This window comes from Salvelinus fontinalis, chromosome 39, assembly GCF_029448725.1.
Source record: "Salvelinus fontinalis isolate EN_2023a chromosome 39, ASM2944872v1, whole genome shotgun sequence".
Lineage (NCBI taxonomy): Eukaryota > Metazoa > Chordata > Actinopteri > Salmoniformes > Salmonidae > Salvelinus > Salvelinus fontinalis.
Genome location: NC_074703.1, coordinates 6269655 through 6289081, shown reverse-complemented (window position 1 = coordinate 6289081; position 19427 = coordinate 6269655). Strand labels below are relative to the sequence as shown.

Below are 19427 nucleotides of genomic sequence, written 5' to 3'. Positions count from 1 at the left end.
AGTCTTACTGGGGGGAGGTGTTGAAGTCTTACTGGGGGGGTGTTGAAGTCTTACTGGGGGGGGTGTTGAAGTTTTACTGGGGGGGTGTTGAAGTCTTACAGGGGGGAAGGGCTGAAGTCTTACTGGGGGGTGTTGAAGTCTTACTGGGGGGGTGTTGAAGTCTTACTGGGGGGGTGATGAAGTCTTACTGAGGGATGTTGAAGTCTTACTGGGGGGTGTTGAAGTCTTACTGGGGGATGTTGAAGTCTTACTGGGGGATGTTGAAGTCTTACTGGGGGGGGGGGTGTTGAAGTCTTACTGGGGGGTGTTGAAGTCTTACTGGGGGGGTGTTGAAGTCTTACTGGGGGGTGTTGAAGTCTTACTGGGGGGTGTTGAAGTCTTACTGGGGGGTGCTGAAGTCTTACTGGGGGATGTTGAAGTCTTACTGGGGGGTGTTGAAGTCTTACTGGGGGGGTGTTGAACTCTTACTGGGGGGGGTGCTGATGTCTTACTGAGGGATGTTGAAGTCTTACTGGGGGGGTGTTGAAGTCTTACTGGGGGATGTTGAAGTCTTACTGGGGGATGTTGAAGTCTTACTGGGGGGATTTTTAAGTCTTACTGGGGGGCGTGTTGAAGTCTTACTGGGGGGGTGTTGAAGTCTTACTGGGGGATGTTGAAGTCTTACTGGGGGATGTTGAATAAAAGATGTCAGCAATGAGCTCCCCTCATTTAATCACTTTAGCTGCAGTTATTCCTTCCTGCTGTATGCACCATAAAATACACATACTGTAGGCTAGTTATAATGGACCACAGTAATCCTACAATGATTGTTGCTTACTGGGTACTGTCCTTGTTCCTGTGCTTCAAGACTATGTGTACTTTCCACTATCCTGATTCATGGCTGTACTGAAGTGCACCAGCCTTCAAAAGGAAAGATGAAAAGCGGGAGTGATTTATGAAAAGATGGAAACGACAGAGGACTAAAAGGGGTCGAGGGTGCCCCTTGCCCCGTTCTGTTCAGTCGTTCCGCTGCTCCCCCTGGTTAGGACCTGGCTGATGGGGTTTCCAGAACTCCCTATCAGGGGCGACATGTGGGGGAGGGTAAACTGCTTAATCCCAATCCGAGAATCCTGGCCCCCCTAACCAGCCCCTAGCTATTGTTCTCTCAAATGCAATACTATACAACTTTATTGTCCCCCAAATACATTTGAGTTGGCAGTCATTAGTGTGGAGGTTAAACAGAACAGTTAATATGTACTTAGAGGAAGACACAACAGCCTCTCAAAGAAATACACTGAACAAAAATATAAACGCAACATGTAAAATGTTGGTCCCATGTTTCATGAGCTGAAGAAAAATTATCCCAGAAATGTTCCCTATGCTGTGTGCATACATTTGTTTACATCCCTGTTAGTTACCATTTCTCCTTTGCCTAGATAATCCATCCACCTGACTGGTGTGGCATATCAAGAAGATGATTAAACAGCATGATCATTACACAGGTGCACCTTGTGCTAGGGACAATAAAAGGCCACTCTAAAATGTGCAGTTTTGCCACAGATATCTCAAGTTTTGCGGGAGCGTGCAATTGGCATTCTGACTGCAGAAATGAGCTGTTGCCAAATAATTTAATGTTCCTTTTCTCTACTATAAGTTGTCTCCAACGTTGTTTGAGAGAATTTGGCATTACATCCAGGACCTCCACAGCCAGATTCTTCACCTGCAGGATCGTCTGAGGGAGGGGTGCTGAGGAGTATTTGTCTGTCTGTAATAACGTCCTTTTGTGGGGTTCCACATATACTTTGAACTCTCGCAAAGTGGGAGATGCTGTCAAGAAACATTGGCATGTTTTATCATCAGACCCAGCTTTGCCAGCAGAATTTAAGAACCCACCACTTAGAGTATATAGGAGAGGTCTCAATTTACGCGACAAGTTGGTCCATGCCAACTGCCAGCCACAAACGAAAATGAGCCAGGCTCTTTTACGCCCTCTTCTGAATGGTAGCTAGAAATGCAGAGTGCAACAATATAATGAACTGTGAATACTTCTGCCACCCACATTTGGAAAACGGTACCAAATAAATTTTTACGTGCTCCTCCACCCATGTTATCTACATGATTAAATGTCAATATGGGCCGCATTATACAGGAAAAACCTCTCATTCTCTCAAACAGAGAATTAGTGAACGTATAAGTTCAATTGTCACAATACATTTTAATGACCTAAAACATGACATTTCTACCTTTAGGTTTTGTGGCATAGAGAAAGTCAAGATATCAGACAGGTGATATAAATAATACTCTGAGGAAAAGAGAATGTTTTGGGATGTTCACCCTCCAGACATTATTCCCCTAAAGTGTTAATGATACAATGCCCATGCATGTTGTTTTAAATGTGAACAAGAACTAACGCCTTGTCGTTCATCACCTCAGCCTACTCCTGCACTGTACCCAATGATTTATCAAAACCTACTTGAAAGGTCGATGTCCTCGTTGTGGTTTTACAGACGTTTTATGTATACACTTTATGAGAATATTTATGTATTTATGTTATATTTGTGAGGAACACATGTTTATTTTTCCTTGACTCCAACCCCATTCGATGCACGGAACAGATCAAATCAAATCAAATGTTAGTGGTCACATACACATGGTTAGCAGATGTTATTGTGAGTGTAGCGAAATGCTTGTGCTTCTAATTCCGACAGTGCAGCAATATCTAACAAGTCATCTAACAATTACACAACAAATACCTAACAGACAAATCTAAGTGAAGGAATGGAATAAGAATATGTAAATATAAATATATGGAAGAGCAATGACCGAGTAGCATAGGCTAAGATGCAATAGATATAGAATACAGTAAATACATTTGAGATGAGTAATGCAAGATATGTAAACATTATTAAAGTGGCATTATTAAAGTGACTAGTGTTCCATTTATTAAAGTGGCCAATGATTTCAAGTCTGTATGTAGGCAGCCGCCTCTCTGTGCTAGTGATGGCTGTTTAATTAACAGTCTGATGGCCTTGAGATAAAAGCTGTTTTTCAGTCTCTCGGTCCAAGCTTATATGCACCTGTACTGACCCCGCCTTCTGGATGGTAGCGGGGTGAACAGGCAGTGGCTCGGGTGCTTGTTGTCCTTGACAATCCTTTTGGCCTTCCTGTGACATCGGGTGCTAGATGTGGGTGGAGCAATGTCTACATAATGGTGCAAATTAAAAACACTCACAAAGCTCCACATCCAGCTTCTTCACTTGTGGGATCGTCTGAGGGAGGGTGGGGGGTTGCTGAGGAGTGTTTCTGTCTGTAATAAAGACCTCTGGCCATTCATGTGAAATCCATGGATCCATGGACTAAATTGACTGATTTCCTTATATGAACTGTAACTCAGTAAAATCGTTGAAATTGTTGCGTGTTGCATTTATATTTTTGTTCAGAATAAATAAATCAATAAAAGACAGAGGTAAGAGCTGAGCAATGAGGGAGGGAAGGAGAGATGTTTTTTCCAGGTGCTTTAACCATGTGGTTTTAATGTTTGGTCCTCTAAGGCAGGCACTCAGAGAAAGACCAGCCGTGGTGGGAAAAGAGCAGAAAACACAGCAGGAACTTTTTTATCTTCTAAAAATGATTTATTAATACAATATGGTACAGTACACCCCATAGTACAGTATGATTGGCAGAAACCAGAGGAGGCAAAAGTAGAGAAAACACTAAACAATGAACCCATATCTGTACGTGACTGAGTAAGGAGTACATCATCACATTAAAACCTTGCTAAAATCATAGTCAGCAAAAAATTGAATAAAATAAAACATTCAAATGGCAGGAAATGCAATTTGTCCCATCTCCAGGAACTCTATGATGTCATCCCAGGTGCCTTCACTATGACAACTCCGTCCTAGGTGCCTTCACTATGACAACTCCGTCCCAGGTGCCTTCACTATGACAACTCCGTCCCAGGTGCCTTCACTATGACAACTCCGTCCCAGGTGCCTTCACTATGACAACTCCGTCTCAGGTGCCTTCCCTATGACAACTCCGTCCCAGGTGCCTTCACTATGACAACTCCGTCCCAGGTGCCTTCACTATGACAACTGCGTCCCAGGTGCCTTCACTATGACAACTCCGTCCCAGGTGCCTTCCCTATGACAACTCCGTCCCAGGTGCCTTCACTATGACAACTCCGTCCCAGGTGGCTTCACTATGACAACTCCGTCCCAGGTGCCTTCACTATGACAACTCCGTCCCAGGTGCCTTCACTATGACAACTCCGTCCCAGGTGCCTTCACTATGACAACTCCGTCCCAGGTGCCTTCACTATGACAACTCCGTCCCAGGTGCCTTCACTATGACAACTCCATCCCAGGTGCCTTCACTATGACAACTCCGTCCCAGGTGCCTTCACTATGACAACTCCGTCCTAGGTGCCTTCACTATGACAACTCCATCCCAGGTGCCTTCACTATGACAACTCCATCCCAGGTGCCTTCACTATGACAACTCCGTCCCAGGTGCCTTCACTCCGACAACTCCGTAACAGCGCGGCGACAACAGTGGATCAAAGAGCTGCACCAGAGTGGAGAACGCCACGTCTTCCTGTAACAGACATCACCGACAAGAAGAACAAAAACAGTTAGAAAACAACGTCAAAGACCCCTCCCCCCATGACACACCACCGCACCGCAGAGTTTGTCTTTGAACCACGCCGCGAGGGGCCTCAGATGAGAACTGCTCTCTCCCCTGTAAAAGATCTTTGTAACGTTTCCCTCGAGTAGTCACATCTGTGCAAATATTGTGTTAGGTGGACTCTGACAGGCTGGAAGCAGCATGTTTGAATACTGTCTTTATGTTTGAACACAGTCTGGCTTGATACCTTACAGATACTGACCAATTATGGCTCCATGTGTTTGGTAGGCCTGCACTGAGAGCTATGCTTTGTACAAAGCTAAATCAACAGCCTGCACTGACCACCACACGCACGCACGCTCACACAGTATATGTCATTTTGAGTGTGGACACTTTTGGTTGAACTTGGAAAAAAATCTGCATTCTAATCAATTTCTGTTACATATTCCTGTTAGGGAACACTTTTGTACAAGGCCTCAAACTTAGATAGCTCATTACGATCACTCAAATCACAGATTACGTCATTCGTTTTGGCCCGGGGTACAACGGTGTGAAGTTACACCCCTGGTCTGTAATAAGGGGAACACTACAAACTCTCCACAGCACGAACTCAAGCCTAATGGCGTCCCCTCTGATTTCTCCCGACTTAAGTGACCTGTCGTCGGGGAAATGTAACGAGTCGCAAAGCTCCTTTAATGTTTGGGACAAGCAGATCATCAAGACCTATGGATAAACATACAGCAGTTATAGGAGCTGAGTTTAGGGGCCTTCAACGACACGTCCGTTGAGTACACGCCGCTATGACTTCAATAGAAAGGACTCCATATGAGATCTGAATCTGGAGGCTTTTCATATAGCCGTCTAATGCGTGTGATAACTTTGAGAACTCCTCACAAATTGGCACAAGGATCACTTAGCATTACATTTGAAGAGTGTCGACGCGGAGCGTTTTGAAGGTTTTTTCCCCCCAAGCATGTTCTCAGAGCAGGAAATGGACAATAGGAATTCTAAACTTCTGAACCTAACAGGAAGGTGGGACTACGTGTCGGGAATATCAGACCTAAGCAGAAGCCATCGCGTAACAGTCATAATCACTACATTATTCCCCTACCCAAGTCATTCAGTAAATAGCTCAACCATTCTAAGGGCCACACCACTGTATCACTTTAAAGAGACGGACCGAAGACAACTAATAGTCTACATAACCACGTCATCCAAAATCCCTTCTGAGAAAACATTCATGGAACAGCTAAACAGGTACAGTATTTGCCTGGTCTCAAATCTGTTTGTGCTGTATAGCCAACTTCTATGGTCAATGTTGCATATACAGCACAAACAGATCTGGGACCAGGCTTGAACGGTATAGCCATTGTCTCTGTAGCAGCGAAAGCCACTAAAACCACACTCCAAGAATCCTTCTCCTTTTTGTCCTATCACATTGTGAATCAATGAACACACCCTATAGCAATTAGCCAGACAATGTGCATTCCAGGCCCAGACCTCCTCTGTTTGTAGCTGGGAGGGAGAAACAATAGTTCCCTCCATTGGCCTGGCGGCTGAGGTCATGTTTTCACCCACTACTAAGCTCTGGGGAACCAGACACAGGTAATTATGGGACAATGAGGAAAAGAGATGTTTGGTGTCGCGCAGCGGCCGTTTGAAGTCATAGGGACCGGACCACTATATCTGGCCTGCGTGTGTCTGTGTGTGGCTGTGTGTGGCTGTGTGTGGCGGTGTGTGGCGGTGTGTGGCGGTGTGTGTCGGTGTGTGTCGGTGTGTGTCTGTGTGTGTCTGTGTGTGACCACAGGTTGGAGGGATTGAGAGAGAATGAACAAGGAGGAAGTGAGGCCTCTCCTTTTTTAGTAACAATGACTGGTGTGCTGTAGTTGGGGTGCATCTCAATAGTGGACCCCATCCCTTGTCTCCTCTCCTTTATCTGCACAGACCTGTAGGAATTGGACAAGTGAAAGCAAATCCCCAGTAGACATCCACCATTTTAGTCTCACCGATCCCTATTCAGATCAGTGTAAATGAAGGAGACAAGGAAGCAGCCACATTAGACTACTGAGATGCATCCCAAGTCAGTTGTGTGCCATTGTGGTTGAGGCTGTTCCTGTACCTGTTCTTTCAGGTAGCAGAGGCGGTCCAGGAGAATCAGGCCCTCGATGCAGGGAGCCAAAGTCACCTTCAGCTGGGTAAACACAGGTAGCAGGTCAGTAAACACTAGTTTTAAGTGTACTTCTGTTAAGTGTACTTCAACACTATGGGATCCAACGGAATACAACTAGGCACCTTATCAAAGCAGAGCAGGGCATGGCTGTTGTAACGTCATTGAAATAGAACACCTCTGATTTCAAAACTAGGTTTCATTAGCAGCCTGAGGACAGTAAATATATCACTTTTTTTGCCAGATTATTTACACAGAGTAGAGTTTACACAAGTCATTGAGGGAGTTGTGTAAACGTAAACCAAGTTTAATAAGGCTTAATAACCACTCCAAAACAGAAAGTGCTGGACAAAGAGAATCAATGCTCCTATAGCCATAGAAGTCCTATGTGAGCCATTCATTCAGAGTGATGATACTTCCTCTAGGTAGTAGTGCTATAGTATTCCAGTTGGGACCTACCATGTTAAAGGCCTCCATCTCAACCATCCTGGGTCGGTATGTGTCATGGTAACCCTGTATGACACCGTCAGACAGCTGGTAGGGAGGGAAGGAAGGAGGGAGAGAGGGCGGGAGGCAGAGAAGAGGTAGTGAAAGAGAGATGGAGGAGGGAGAGATGGGAGAGAGGGAGGAGTGTTGGAGACAGAGCAGGGTCATGTGTGGAGGTGATAGGTGAGTAACATGACAGTGGTAACACACAAACCATTGAACACTTTTAATCCCAGGCTTCACGAGCAAGAAATCTCTCATTTAAAGAACGACTTGAAGGAGCCAGTTGAGACATATTCCCTAAGCCCTGCACTCGCTGTTTGTTTAACAATGCCTTACCCATGATCACACAGTACTCTAGGTGCATATTACACAACTTGTCCATTTCTAAAGAGCCCTGTAGATTTCATGTGTCAGTTTCAAAGATGGTTTAGAGCAACCAAAGACGTTCAACTGTACAGGGATTTCAGGTACCATTACAGATAATCTTTACTGTCAGTTCAATTGTACAGAGCTATGCTAAAAGCCTGTCCTCTCGACGGGATTTCACATCTTACGCCAAGAATACTTTTTTTTACCCCAAATCCATTATGGGTTGCTTTCCTGGTGTCCAAAGCAGCAGTGTGGGATTCCCCCTGATGATATGTTGCTCTGAAGAACATTCCCAAGTCTGTTCCCAAAACGCCCTAATACTGTGATATCTCCCATCACTGACCTTTGACCCGTCCAGCTCCAGCCTCCGGAGGGCTCTCCAGACGTAGTCCACGAACGAGGTGGCCTTGGAGTAGACGTTCCCCACACGCTTCTCACTGCCAACGACACACACGTGAAGATAGCTCTTTCAACCCCCAAATCACCATCGCTGAAATCAGCCTACCAGTGTATATTAAGTCATAGTCCTCCGATTCTCTTTTTCCCTCTCTTATTTTTCCTCCCTTGCTACGGTACAACACCCTGGCAACCAAAGTGAAACGGTCATCACACATGCAATAGTAGAGAGGTGGTCAGGTCCATTAATGAGGTATGGGATCCTGATTTCACTCAGTGAGGGACCCAGTGTTCTGTAGGCTACGGGGATAGACATGTCAATGAGAGGTGTGAGGTTGTCATCGTGTGTGTGAGGTTGTCATTGTGTGTGTGTGTGTGTGTGTGAGGTTGTCATCTTGTGTGTGTGTGGGGTTGTCTTTGTGTGTGTGTGTGTGTGTGTGTGTGTGTGTGTGTGTGTGTGTGTGTGTGTGTGTGTGTGTGTGTGTGTGTGTGTGTGTGTGTGTGTGTGTGTGTGTGTGTGAGCTTGTCTTTGTGTGTGTGTGTGTGTGTGTGTGTGTGAGCTTGTCTTTGTGTGTGTGTGTGTGTGTGTGTGTGTGTGTGTGTGTGTGTGTTTGTGTGTGTGGTTGTCTTTGTGTGTGTGTGTGGTTGTCTTTGTGTGTGTGTGTCTTCGTGTGTGTGTGTGTGTGTGTGAGGTTGTCTTCGTGTGTGTGTGTCTTTGTGTGTGTGTGTGTGTCTTCGTGTGTGAGTGGTGTCATTTTTTAGAGAAATCATCAATTACAATTTACAATCAATCTCATGTGTTTCTGTTAAGTAGAGATTATATCTGTCTTTAAAGGACCCCTGACTTTCTCATGGTCTTTCCTTTTTTCATTTTACAATGAATGTTATTCTGCTAATTAATTGCCTGGAAACAATGGCGAGTCCAATTTGTTGTGATTTGTTTTCCTCCTTCCGGCGATTGGAACAGCTGGTGATGCTGTTAAATTAATATCTTCAAGGAATACCTAGGATAGGATAAAGCAATCCTTCTGCCCCCCCCCCCCCCCCTTAAAAGATTTAGATGCACTATTGTAAAGTGGCTGTTCCACTGGATATCATAAGGTGAATGCACCAATTTGTAAGTCGCTCTGGATAAGAGCGTCTGCTAAATGACTTAAATGTAAATGTTAAATGTGTGTGTGTGTGTCTTCGTGTGTGTGTGGTTATCTTTTTGTGTGTGTCTTCGTGTGTGTGTGTCTTCGTGTGTGTGTGTGTGGTTGTCTTCGTGTGTGTGTGTGGTTGTCTTTGTGTGTGTGTGTGTGTGTGTGGTTGTCTTCGTGTGTGTGTGGTTGTCTTCGTGTGTGTGTGTGTCTTCGTGTGTGTGTGTGGTTGTCTTTGTGTGTGTGTCTTCGTGTGTGTGTGTGTGGGGGGGGGGGGGGTTGTCTTTGTGTGTGTGTGTAATACAGAGGGTACCTCCCCTGTCTCTCTGGGGCTGAGAAGACCAACTGTAGATTTCTCCGTTCTGTTTTCACCAGGATCAATCATTCCTCTTCACTTGTTCTACTTTACCCAGCAGCAGTCAACAACCCATTCAGGAAGTCTGACGATATTACATTGTGGGCTGCTCCTTACAGCGTTCAAAATGACTATTCACCATAACTTCAGCTAGAGGGGTAGAGAATACCCTTGTTGTGTCTTCACATCAGAAGTCTGTGTTTTTTGTATCCTAGCGGAATGAATTTGAGTAAGTAGAGATTCTTACAAATTGGCCACAAACCATAAAATGAGGGCCAGTAAAAACCCAAGCTAACAGGTTTTGTCAACGGTACTGCAGACCCCCCAAGACAGAGGCACCTGGACTCTCTCAGTAGTCTGGTATAGCCTACTGCTTTGGATGTCCCCTAACCAGGGAGACCAAACCTACCTTTTAAAGGAGCTGTAGTGATCCCTTAGAATCACATGGAGGACGGCCCTATAGAAGAGTGACTCCATCTGAATCTGTGGGAGACAGAAAATATTCAAAGGTCCCATGTTATCTACGCTTACAAAAAAAACTATTTTCTTGAGATATTCATTCATTCTCTGCCAGTGATTAGGGTGTGTATTAAAACACATTGGAGGAAACGTTTTTGTGACAATACCCAATGCTTATACCAAACTCAACATATGATCTGAGTGCAATCAGACTGGTTGTTGGACGCCAGCTGCCATTTAAGCACACAATCCCATCCCTTAGTGATTACATTAATATTCAGAAACATTAATTATGAATGGTCCGGGCGGTATCGTGTAACGGGTTTGACCCCGCACACTAGCGTCCCAAGTGGCAGCCTATTCCCTATATAGTGCACTACTTTTGACCAGAGCCCTATGGGCCCTTGTCAAAAGTAGTGCACTATATAGGGAATAGGGTGCCACTTGGTACGTAACCTAAGGTCGGCGGCTCAAATATCTATAGTATTATAAGTCTCAATCAGGCCGTATTGTATGTGAAAGACCCTGGAGATGTATGGGAACAGTGTGCTCTAAGGCATCCGTATCCACTTGCTCTGGAAGGCGTAATATAAAGACAGGATCTGTCACGTTTGGGAAACACACGTGGCCAGTTGCTGGGTGCAATCATTCAATTGATCAGCTTTGATTATCTTTGATGAGCACAAATTTGTAGCAACCAAAAAAACTGATTGAACTATGATTGCATGATGTCATTCTCACACAGACAACTCATTGAACTGTAGTTTGGCCAAATGTGTCCAACGTATTGATATACATGTATATAGTACTTACCCCTTGGCCCTTGGAAACTCTCTCCAGAGCCTGAACAAGAGAAAATAAAGTGAAATGTTTTTAAGTATTCAGTATTTATTAGGACCCCGTGAATAGACTCTCCCTGGTTGCACAACAGAGTTAAAAACGTTACATTGCTCTTACAACATGTGGTACTCAAAAGGTAGAAGATATCACTTAGTTAGTCTCACTACAATAACAGACTGAGGACCAACTGTACAGCATTGAACAGTTGTGGGCACTAAAAAGTCAATACTGTGGCACAACCTAACCTTATAGTGCCCTCAACTATACTGTCTGGTTGAAAGATGGTGCCTTAAAGCGTTGAATGCATAGCTGACAGAAATATTATACTGAACAAAAATATAAAATGCAACAATTTAGAAGATTTTACTGAGTTACAGTTCATATAAGGAAATCAATTCAAATAAATTAATTTGGCCCTAATCTATGGATTTCACATGACTGGGAATACAGATATGTATCTGTTGGTCACAGATACCTTCAAAACAAAGTAGAGCGTGGATCAGAAACCCGTCAGTATCTGGTTTACCACCATTTGCCTCATACAGCGTGACAAATAACCTTTGCATAGAGTTGATCAGGCTGTTAATTGTGGCCTGTGGAATGTTGTCCCACTCCTCTTCAATGGATGTGCGAAGTTGCTGGATATTGGCGGGAACTGGAACACGCTGTCGTACACATCAATCCAGAGCATCCCAAACATGCTCAATGGGTAACATGTCTGGTGAGTATGCAGGCCATGGAAGTACTGGGACATTTTCAGCTTCCAGGAATTGTGTACAGATCCTTGCAACATGGGGCCGTGCATTATCATGCTGAAACATGAAGTGATGGTGGCGGATGAATGGTACACCAATCAGTACACTCATCAGGATCTCATCACGATATCTCTGTGTATTCAAATTGCCATTGATAAAATGAAATTGTGTTTTGTTACCCATAGCTTATGCCTGCCCATACCATAACCCCACTGCCACCATGGGGCACTCTGTTCACAACGTTGACATCAGCAAACCGCTCGCCCATGCAACGCCATACACATGGTCTGCAGTTGTAAGGCCGGTTGGACGTACTGTCAAATTCTCTAGAACGACGTTGGAGGCGGATTATGGTAGAGAGATTAACATTAAATTATATGGCAACAGCTCTGGTGGACATTCCGGCAGTCAGCATGCCAATTGCATGCTCCCTCAACTTGAGACATCAGTGGCATTGTGTTGTGTGACAAAACTGCAGATATTAGTTTGGCATTTTATTGTCCCCAGCACAAGGTGCACCTGTGTAAGAATCATGCTGTTTAATAAGCTTCTTGATATGCCACACCTGTCGGGTTGATGGATTATCTTGGCAAACGAGAAATGGTCACTAACAGGGATGTAAAACAAAAGTATGTACAAAATCTGAGATTTTTTAAATTTCAGCTCATGAAACCTGGGACCAACACATTTCATGTTGCCTTTATATTTTTGTTCAGTGGTATATTATATATCTATATATATATATATATATATATATATATATATATATATATATATATATATATATATATATATATATATATATATATATATATATATATATATATAGCAAATGACAGTTGGCAAAATATCTGTCACCTAAGAAGAAGTGAGGCTCACCAGACACGCTGACATCCTGGCATTTCTGCCACAGAACCAGGACTGCTCCCTCAGGTAGCCACTCAGGGGGAAACCACACACGCTGCTGCTTGGACACTCTGAAACAAACAAACACACACACTTTAACACCAGCTGTGTCAGAACTGCACCGTGTATTTAACACTATAGGAACGTGTGACTATTGTAGTTGACAAGCCACCAACAAAAGTCCAAAGGGAGAGAGAATGAAGTGAAACATTAATGCTATTCAGAGCCTTCCCAAACTAGCTTTGAAGTTTCAAACTCCAAAAACCAGAGAGCGCGGGCGTCGCTAACCCCTTAGCCACAATGCTCTTTGACTCCACTCCTGTTGAACACATGGTAGTGGTATTAGCAGAGGCAGTCCTGGTCAGAGTCAATTGGAGCAGACAGGCTTTGATAGAGTTTGAAGGCTAGCTTACAGTATACGTTGTGGAGTGTTTACATTTCACTAGCACGCTAGCCTTATCTCAGCCACACTGAACTGACCACGTCTCGAGGGCCAAGCACTGCTCGCCCCCTTCCCTGGCACACACACACACACACACACACACACAAGAGTTTCTAATATTGTAGCGTGCGACGAGGCATCTGTTCGTTCCCAACAGTCAGGAAGAAGGAGACACAGTGGCTCTAGGGCTCTGTGGCACGCTTACTTCACGCCCTTAAGGACTAGTCCCGGGCCAGTTTATGTTTAGGGAAGCTGATCTCAGATCAGATGATGGGTCTCACACTCGGCTAAATCCCCCAGACTGAATGACTATGACGAATGGTGCAGTCCCGTGGCTCTCGTTCCATAGGACACAATTGAATGGATATTTCCTATACGACTTAGCTAAGGATCTCAACACCCTTATAGTCTTGAGCTCTTTTAGTGGTTTGGGTTCCCATCTTTTAGGGTGAGGTAGTACACTGCAGGGTTTGGCCCGCATCCCAGAATTCTTTGCAAGGTTGAGACAGTGAGAGTGAGAGTGAGAGAGAGAGAAGCATGCAAGGAAGTCTGGCACAACTCAAGTGTTTTCAATCAAAACGCTGTGATGTCATTATTGGCGGACCCAACAGAGTGGCGAGTAACAGGTCAGGGGTCACAGTGTTAAGAGAGAAAGCGCGATAGGAAGCAGCTCACCACGCCACAGTGCCGAATCCCTGTTAAAAGCACGCAGGGGTTGTCATCACACACAGAGAGGATTCCAGGTTTCATACCTCATAAAGGGGAGCAGTGGATCAGCAAACATAACCAGGAGCAGCTGGAGCTAACATTCTCACCCATCACAACTGTCTGAAGCTAACTGTATATCTAGCTATGACAGGGAGAAAAGAACCACATCATATTGAGTCTTCTAGGTTAAAGGAATATAGGAATGTAGACTTAAGCAATAAGGCCCGGGGGGGTGTGGTATATGGCCAATATACCAGGTCTAAAGGCTGTTCTCATGTACGACGCAACGTGGAGTGCTAGGACACAGCCATTATCCGTGGTATATTGGCCATATACCACAAACACCCCAGGTGCCTTATTGCTATTAGAAACTGGTTAACAATGTAATTAGAGCAGTAAAAATAGATGTTTTGTCATACCCGTGGTATATGGTCTGATATACCACGGCTTTCAGCCAACCAGCATTCAGTGTTTGAACCACCCAGTGTATACGAGAGAATATTTCACTGTTGATGTCAGGGAAACACATGTATTGTGAATTGGAGGTAAAAAAAGCAAGGGGAACAAGATATAGACACTACTATCGACTATTCACTGTTGACCTTTCAGCTGCAGGTCCATGTATCAGACAAGTCTCCTTGCCTTTGTGTTTTCTATACTATACAGCTCTATGGGTCTTTATATTCTGTGTATAGTAGATAGTGTTTTCTATACTATACAGCCCTATGGGTCTTTATATTCTGTGTAGAGTAGATAGTGTTTTCTATACTATACAGCTCTATGGGTCTTTATATTCTGTGTAGAGTAGATAGTGTTTTCTATACTATACAGCTCTATGGGTCTTTATATTCTGTGTAGAGTAGATAGTGTTTTCTATACTATACAGCCCTATGGGTCTTTATATTCTGTGTAGAGTAGATAGTGTGTTCTATACTATACAGCTCTATGGGTCTTTATATTCTGTGTAGAGTAGATAGTGTTTTCTATACTATACAGCCCTATAGGTCTTTATATTCTGTGTAGAGTAGATAGTGTGTTCTATACTATACAGCTCTATGGGTCTTTATATTCTGTGTAGAGTAGATAGTGTTTTCTATACTATACAGCCCTATGGGTCTTGATATTCTGTGTAGAGTAGATAGTGTATTCTATACTATACAGCTATATGGGTCTTTATATTCTGTGTAGAGTAGATAGTGTTTTCTATACTATACAGCCCTATGGGTCTTTATATTCTGTGTAGAGTAGATAGTGTTTTCTATACTATACAGCTCTATGGGTCTTTATATTCTGTGTAGAGTAGATAGTGTGTTCTATACTATACAGCTCTATGGGTCTTTATATTCTGTGTAGAGTAGATAGTGTTTTCTATACTATACAGCCCTATGGGTCTTTATATTCTGTGTAGAGTAGATAGTGTTTTCTATACTATACAGCTCTATGGGTCTTTATATTCTGTGTAGAGTAGATAGTGTGTTCTATACTATACAGCTCTATGGGTCTTTATATTCTGTGTAGAGTAGATAGTGTTTTCTATAGTATACAGCTCTATGGGTCTTTATATTCTGTGTAGAGTAGATAGTGTGTTCTATACTACACAGCTCTATGGGTCTTTATATTCTGTGTAGAGTAGATAGTGTGTTCTATACTATACAGCCCTATGGGTCTTTATATTCTCTGTAGAGTAGATAGTGTTTTCTATACTATACAGCTCTATGGGTCTTTATATTCTGTGTAGAGTAGATAGTGTGTTCTATACTATACAGCCCTATGGGTCTTTATATTCTCTGTAGAGTAGATAGTGTTTTCTATACTATACAGCTCTATGGGTCTTTATATTCTGTGTAGAGTAGATCATTTGTAGTGTATTGTACATTTAGAATGATGACTTAATGAAGTTTTCCTGCATTGATTAAGTGTGATTGGAATACAAATACTACAGCGCTCTCATATGAAGCCAGAATACACGCTGGATAAATCATATCCAATTCAACACCTGAACATTAGCGGGTCAAAAATATCCCATTTGCAATCCTCTAAACTGTTATCCTGCGACGATAAATCCATTAAATGATTCTAACAGTCTCTTCTTCGCTAGCCGAATCTAGAGAGCGCAAGTTGGCTGTGTACCCAACTCATCAGCCCACATCAGTGTTTATGCTACTTCGTATTTGGCTTGTGAGAGAATTCTGCTTCCCTTGGGCTGGTGAGAGTGACAAAGTAGACACTGCAGGGTGACAGAATTATGATTAGCATAAAAAGTGGGGGACGTCTGTGGACAGGAAGCAGGTCTCCTAGTGGGGGGGGGGAGAGGGGGCAGTTGCAGTCTGTAGTTCTAAGTAAGAGTTTGGCTCTGGTTGAGATTTCCACAATGGAAACCATATGTTCTCTAAGGGGTGGATGAGGGTGGGTCTGTGTTCTGGTGACTGGGTCTCCCTGCCTGAATACTGTATGTATGTATGTATGTATGTATGTATGTATGTATGTATGTATGTATGTATGTATGTATGTATGTATGTATGTATGTATGTATGTATGTATGTATGTATGTATGAACGTATGTATGTATGTACGTATGCATGCATGTATGTATGCATGCATGCATGTATGCATGCACTGCATACTGTGTGTAGCTAATGAATGAATGAAATCAAAGCCTTTCCCTTGGGGAACACACAAAAGCCTCTCTGTACACCAGGTTGGTAATTAGATGGAAGGCCTCCTTTCCCTGTCCCTCTGACTGATCTGAATGGACTTGATAGGTGAGTGACACTATCATTCTATCCTACAGTATCTAGTCCATTCCCACTGGAGGAACTTTGTGAATGATCTATGCTCCTCAAAGAGCAAAATGGTTTAAGTCAAGTCATGAAGTCCAGGGGTTCCCAAACTATTTTGCTTCGTGACCCACCAATTGAGGTGTCATTTGAGTTGCGACCCACAATAAGGGTTGAGTGGTGGAAAAACATACACTGACCAAAGAATAAGTCAAACATATTAATAATAACCTATTCTTTAAAACACACTGTCACACACACTCACGGTATGCCAACCTTTCCTTTCCCCCCTGGCCATGTAATTACCTTGTCTGGTGGGATCAAACTCCTCAGAGAGAAGGTGGTAGCAGCAGCCAACGCTGCAGACGGAGAGGAGCTCCCGTTTGGCCACAAACATGCGCAGGGTGCTGGGCGCCAGGTCTCCACACGTGTGCAGGCCAACCATGACCGCATCCTGGGTTTGGAAAACAGGGAGAGAGCGGCCTCAGCACTGAAACAGGCCTACATTACCAATGTGATGCAGAGCTGGCATCAGTGATCATACAATTCTATTTTAGGCACATTGACACCAACACACACTTGAAAGAAAATGTCTACTTGAATGTGTATGTACTGGTCTACTTGAATGTGTATGTACTGGTCTACTTGAATGTGTATGTACTGTGGTGTGAATATGAATCTTAGGGACTTTAACTATCTAAATGAATTAATTGACACACAACCGCAGTTGGTGACATTTGCATTCAAAAGAGCATGGTTTTGCCGTTGACGTTGTTTTATTGGTCGACAGTGAGTGTCACCTACCTCTAACTCCCCAATAATCTCTTTGAGCTCCGTCTCCGCGGTAACGTAGGAGGTCAGAGGTGAGTACAGCATGCCGCTGCCCATGCCACCACTGTTAACCCAGCTCCTGGCCTTCCTATCCAGGTTCTCCCTCTTCCTCCTCTCCCTCTCCTCCAGACTCAACTCACTGGGGGGAACCCGGGGGGAGGTGGGCTCCACCATGCCCACACACAGGGCACTGAGAAAGGGTTCCTCTGGAGCTGAGGCTGGGTCACTTTGGTCCAACTCTGGAAGGGAATTGTCCTCTAACAAAATGGCGGAGGTAAGTGATGTAATTGCATCTTCCTCATTCCGATCTGTTAACCCTGTTGTGTTGGTCTGTGCCTCCCCGTCTCTCCTCCCCTTCCCCTCCTCCTTCTCTGCATCCCCACTCATCTTAACCATATCTTCTATCTCTCTCTCACCGGGTGCAATATCCTCCAAGTCCTCCTGGCCTGAAGGGGGCACCACTGTCGGAGTCCTATTGGCTTTGCTGTGCCTCTGGTAGGCCCGGGAGTACTTCTTGAGCTTCCTGTTCCTCTCCTGGGCGCCGTGCGTGTTGACGCTGGACGAGTCGATGCCGTACACCTGGAGGCCATAGCGCAGCGACAGGAAGGAGCAAAGGTAACCTTTCCCCGAGCCCACATCAATCACCTGGGAGACAAAGATTTATTGTGATGGGTCAGAAAATAATGTAGTCCAGACGATGTCGTTCAAGCTTGGTCTTGGGTGCACCACTCATAGGGTGTGCAGGCTTTCGTTCTAGCCCACCACTGTTTAATTAATCAACTAATCATCAAGCCCTTGATAATTTGAGTCGGGTGTGTAAGGCTGGAACAAAAGCCTGCATACACCTTGTAGGTACCCAGCAGCAGGATTGAAGAACACTGTTGTGGCCAGGGCCCGGGCACACGGTAGCAAAACATGAACGTTTTAAAACTGAGAAAACTGAGTTTCTTATCCGACAATATCAGATAGTACCTTAATCTGTTTCAGAGTGTTTTGTGCCTGCTAAAATGAGACCCGGTTGTGTCTTTCACCTGTTTGACCCGGCAGCGCTGGGCGAGGCTGGCCACCACCTCTGACATGGCCTGCACCTCGTGGGACTTCTTGGAGTTCATAAACTCATCACTCTCCACCACAGCACCTGGAACTGTCAATGGACACACATGTGCAATGTCAGTGAATCCTTGCATGGATGGCAAAACTTTACACTATCTGTGCATTGCTATTGAGAGACCTGTGACCAAACCTAGTGTCAGTGACCATAGAAATAGAATTACTATAAATAGATAGTAATTATATTTCTATATCAGTGACACTAATGACAGTGTGTTACAATGACAGAACCAAGACCTTGGACTAAAACAAACAGTTCCCCTTTAGTTATTCTTAGGATCGGTTAGGATAGTATCCATTTTGTACCTTCCTCCAGGGGTTGAGCGTTGTCCGTGTGTCTGAGGGATTGCAGTAGCTCTGTGCGGCCCACACAGACCCCGAGGCCAGGCAGGGAGTGGGCATAGGCAGCCTCCAAGAACTCAGCCACATCCACCAGGCGCTTACTACCATCACAGAAACCAAAGGTGATCTTCTTGGCTTTTCGAGAGTAAAAAAAAGAAGAAACATAGCAGTTGTCCTTTGTTTATTTTATTCAACATTGACTTTGATAAATCTTACAACCGTGTAATAACAATTACATATGAAACATTTCATATTTGTCAATGAACCATCGACAAAATAACACTTACCGTACCATTGCCATGATTTAAGTAATGTTCTGGCGCCCTCTTGTGGTCACCATTCAAAGTGATCTCTGTCAAGACCTCCACGGGTGGCACCGCCATGAACTGGTCCCATACATCGCAAGTGTAGAAATCCACAGTGTGGGCATTGGCGATGCTCAGTGAAACAGAGAGGAAGAGTTTAACAGCATCTATTTTTTTCTGAATCGTTTCCAGAGAATTCATGGAAGATGCCATTGAATAAAAACTCTAACCTAGACGTGCTTACAGCAGGTCTTAGAATGACTCCCTCTTTACAGTATAATCAGGCATAACTAGTTGCAACTGAACGACGATAATTTTCTTAGCACGTATGGGGCAGCCATGTTGGGTGTACCGAAATACATTGAGTTCTACGGACGCTATCCTTACTTACGCACCAACACAAATGACGTCCCTCGTGGTCGATTGCTC

At 44.1% G+C, this 19427-nt stretch overlaps 1 protein-coding gene across 1 annotated transcript; it reads right to left on the bottom strand.

Annotated features, from left to right (window-relative positions):
* Nucleotides 1–3580: 3580 nt before the first annotated feature.
* Nucleotides 3581–19373, bottom strand: mettl25 (methyltransferase like 25). The gene is made up of 12 exons (XM_055906034.1): nt 18986–19373; nt 18658–18828; nt 18273–18385; nt 17215–17886; nt 16717–16864; nt 12457–12554; nt 10796–10825; nt 9933–10006; nt 7977–8070; nt 7235–7309; nt 6728–6799; nt 3581–4578 (listed from the first exon to the last, which is right to left on the bottom strand). Exons 1-12 carry the CDS (start codon nt 19209–19211, stop codon nt 4474–4476), a joined length of 1878 nt encoding a protein of 625 aa, XP_055762009.1. The 5' UTR covers nt 19212–19373; the 3' UTR covers nt 3581–4473.
* Nucleotides 19374–19427: the final 54 nt, after the last annotated feature.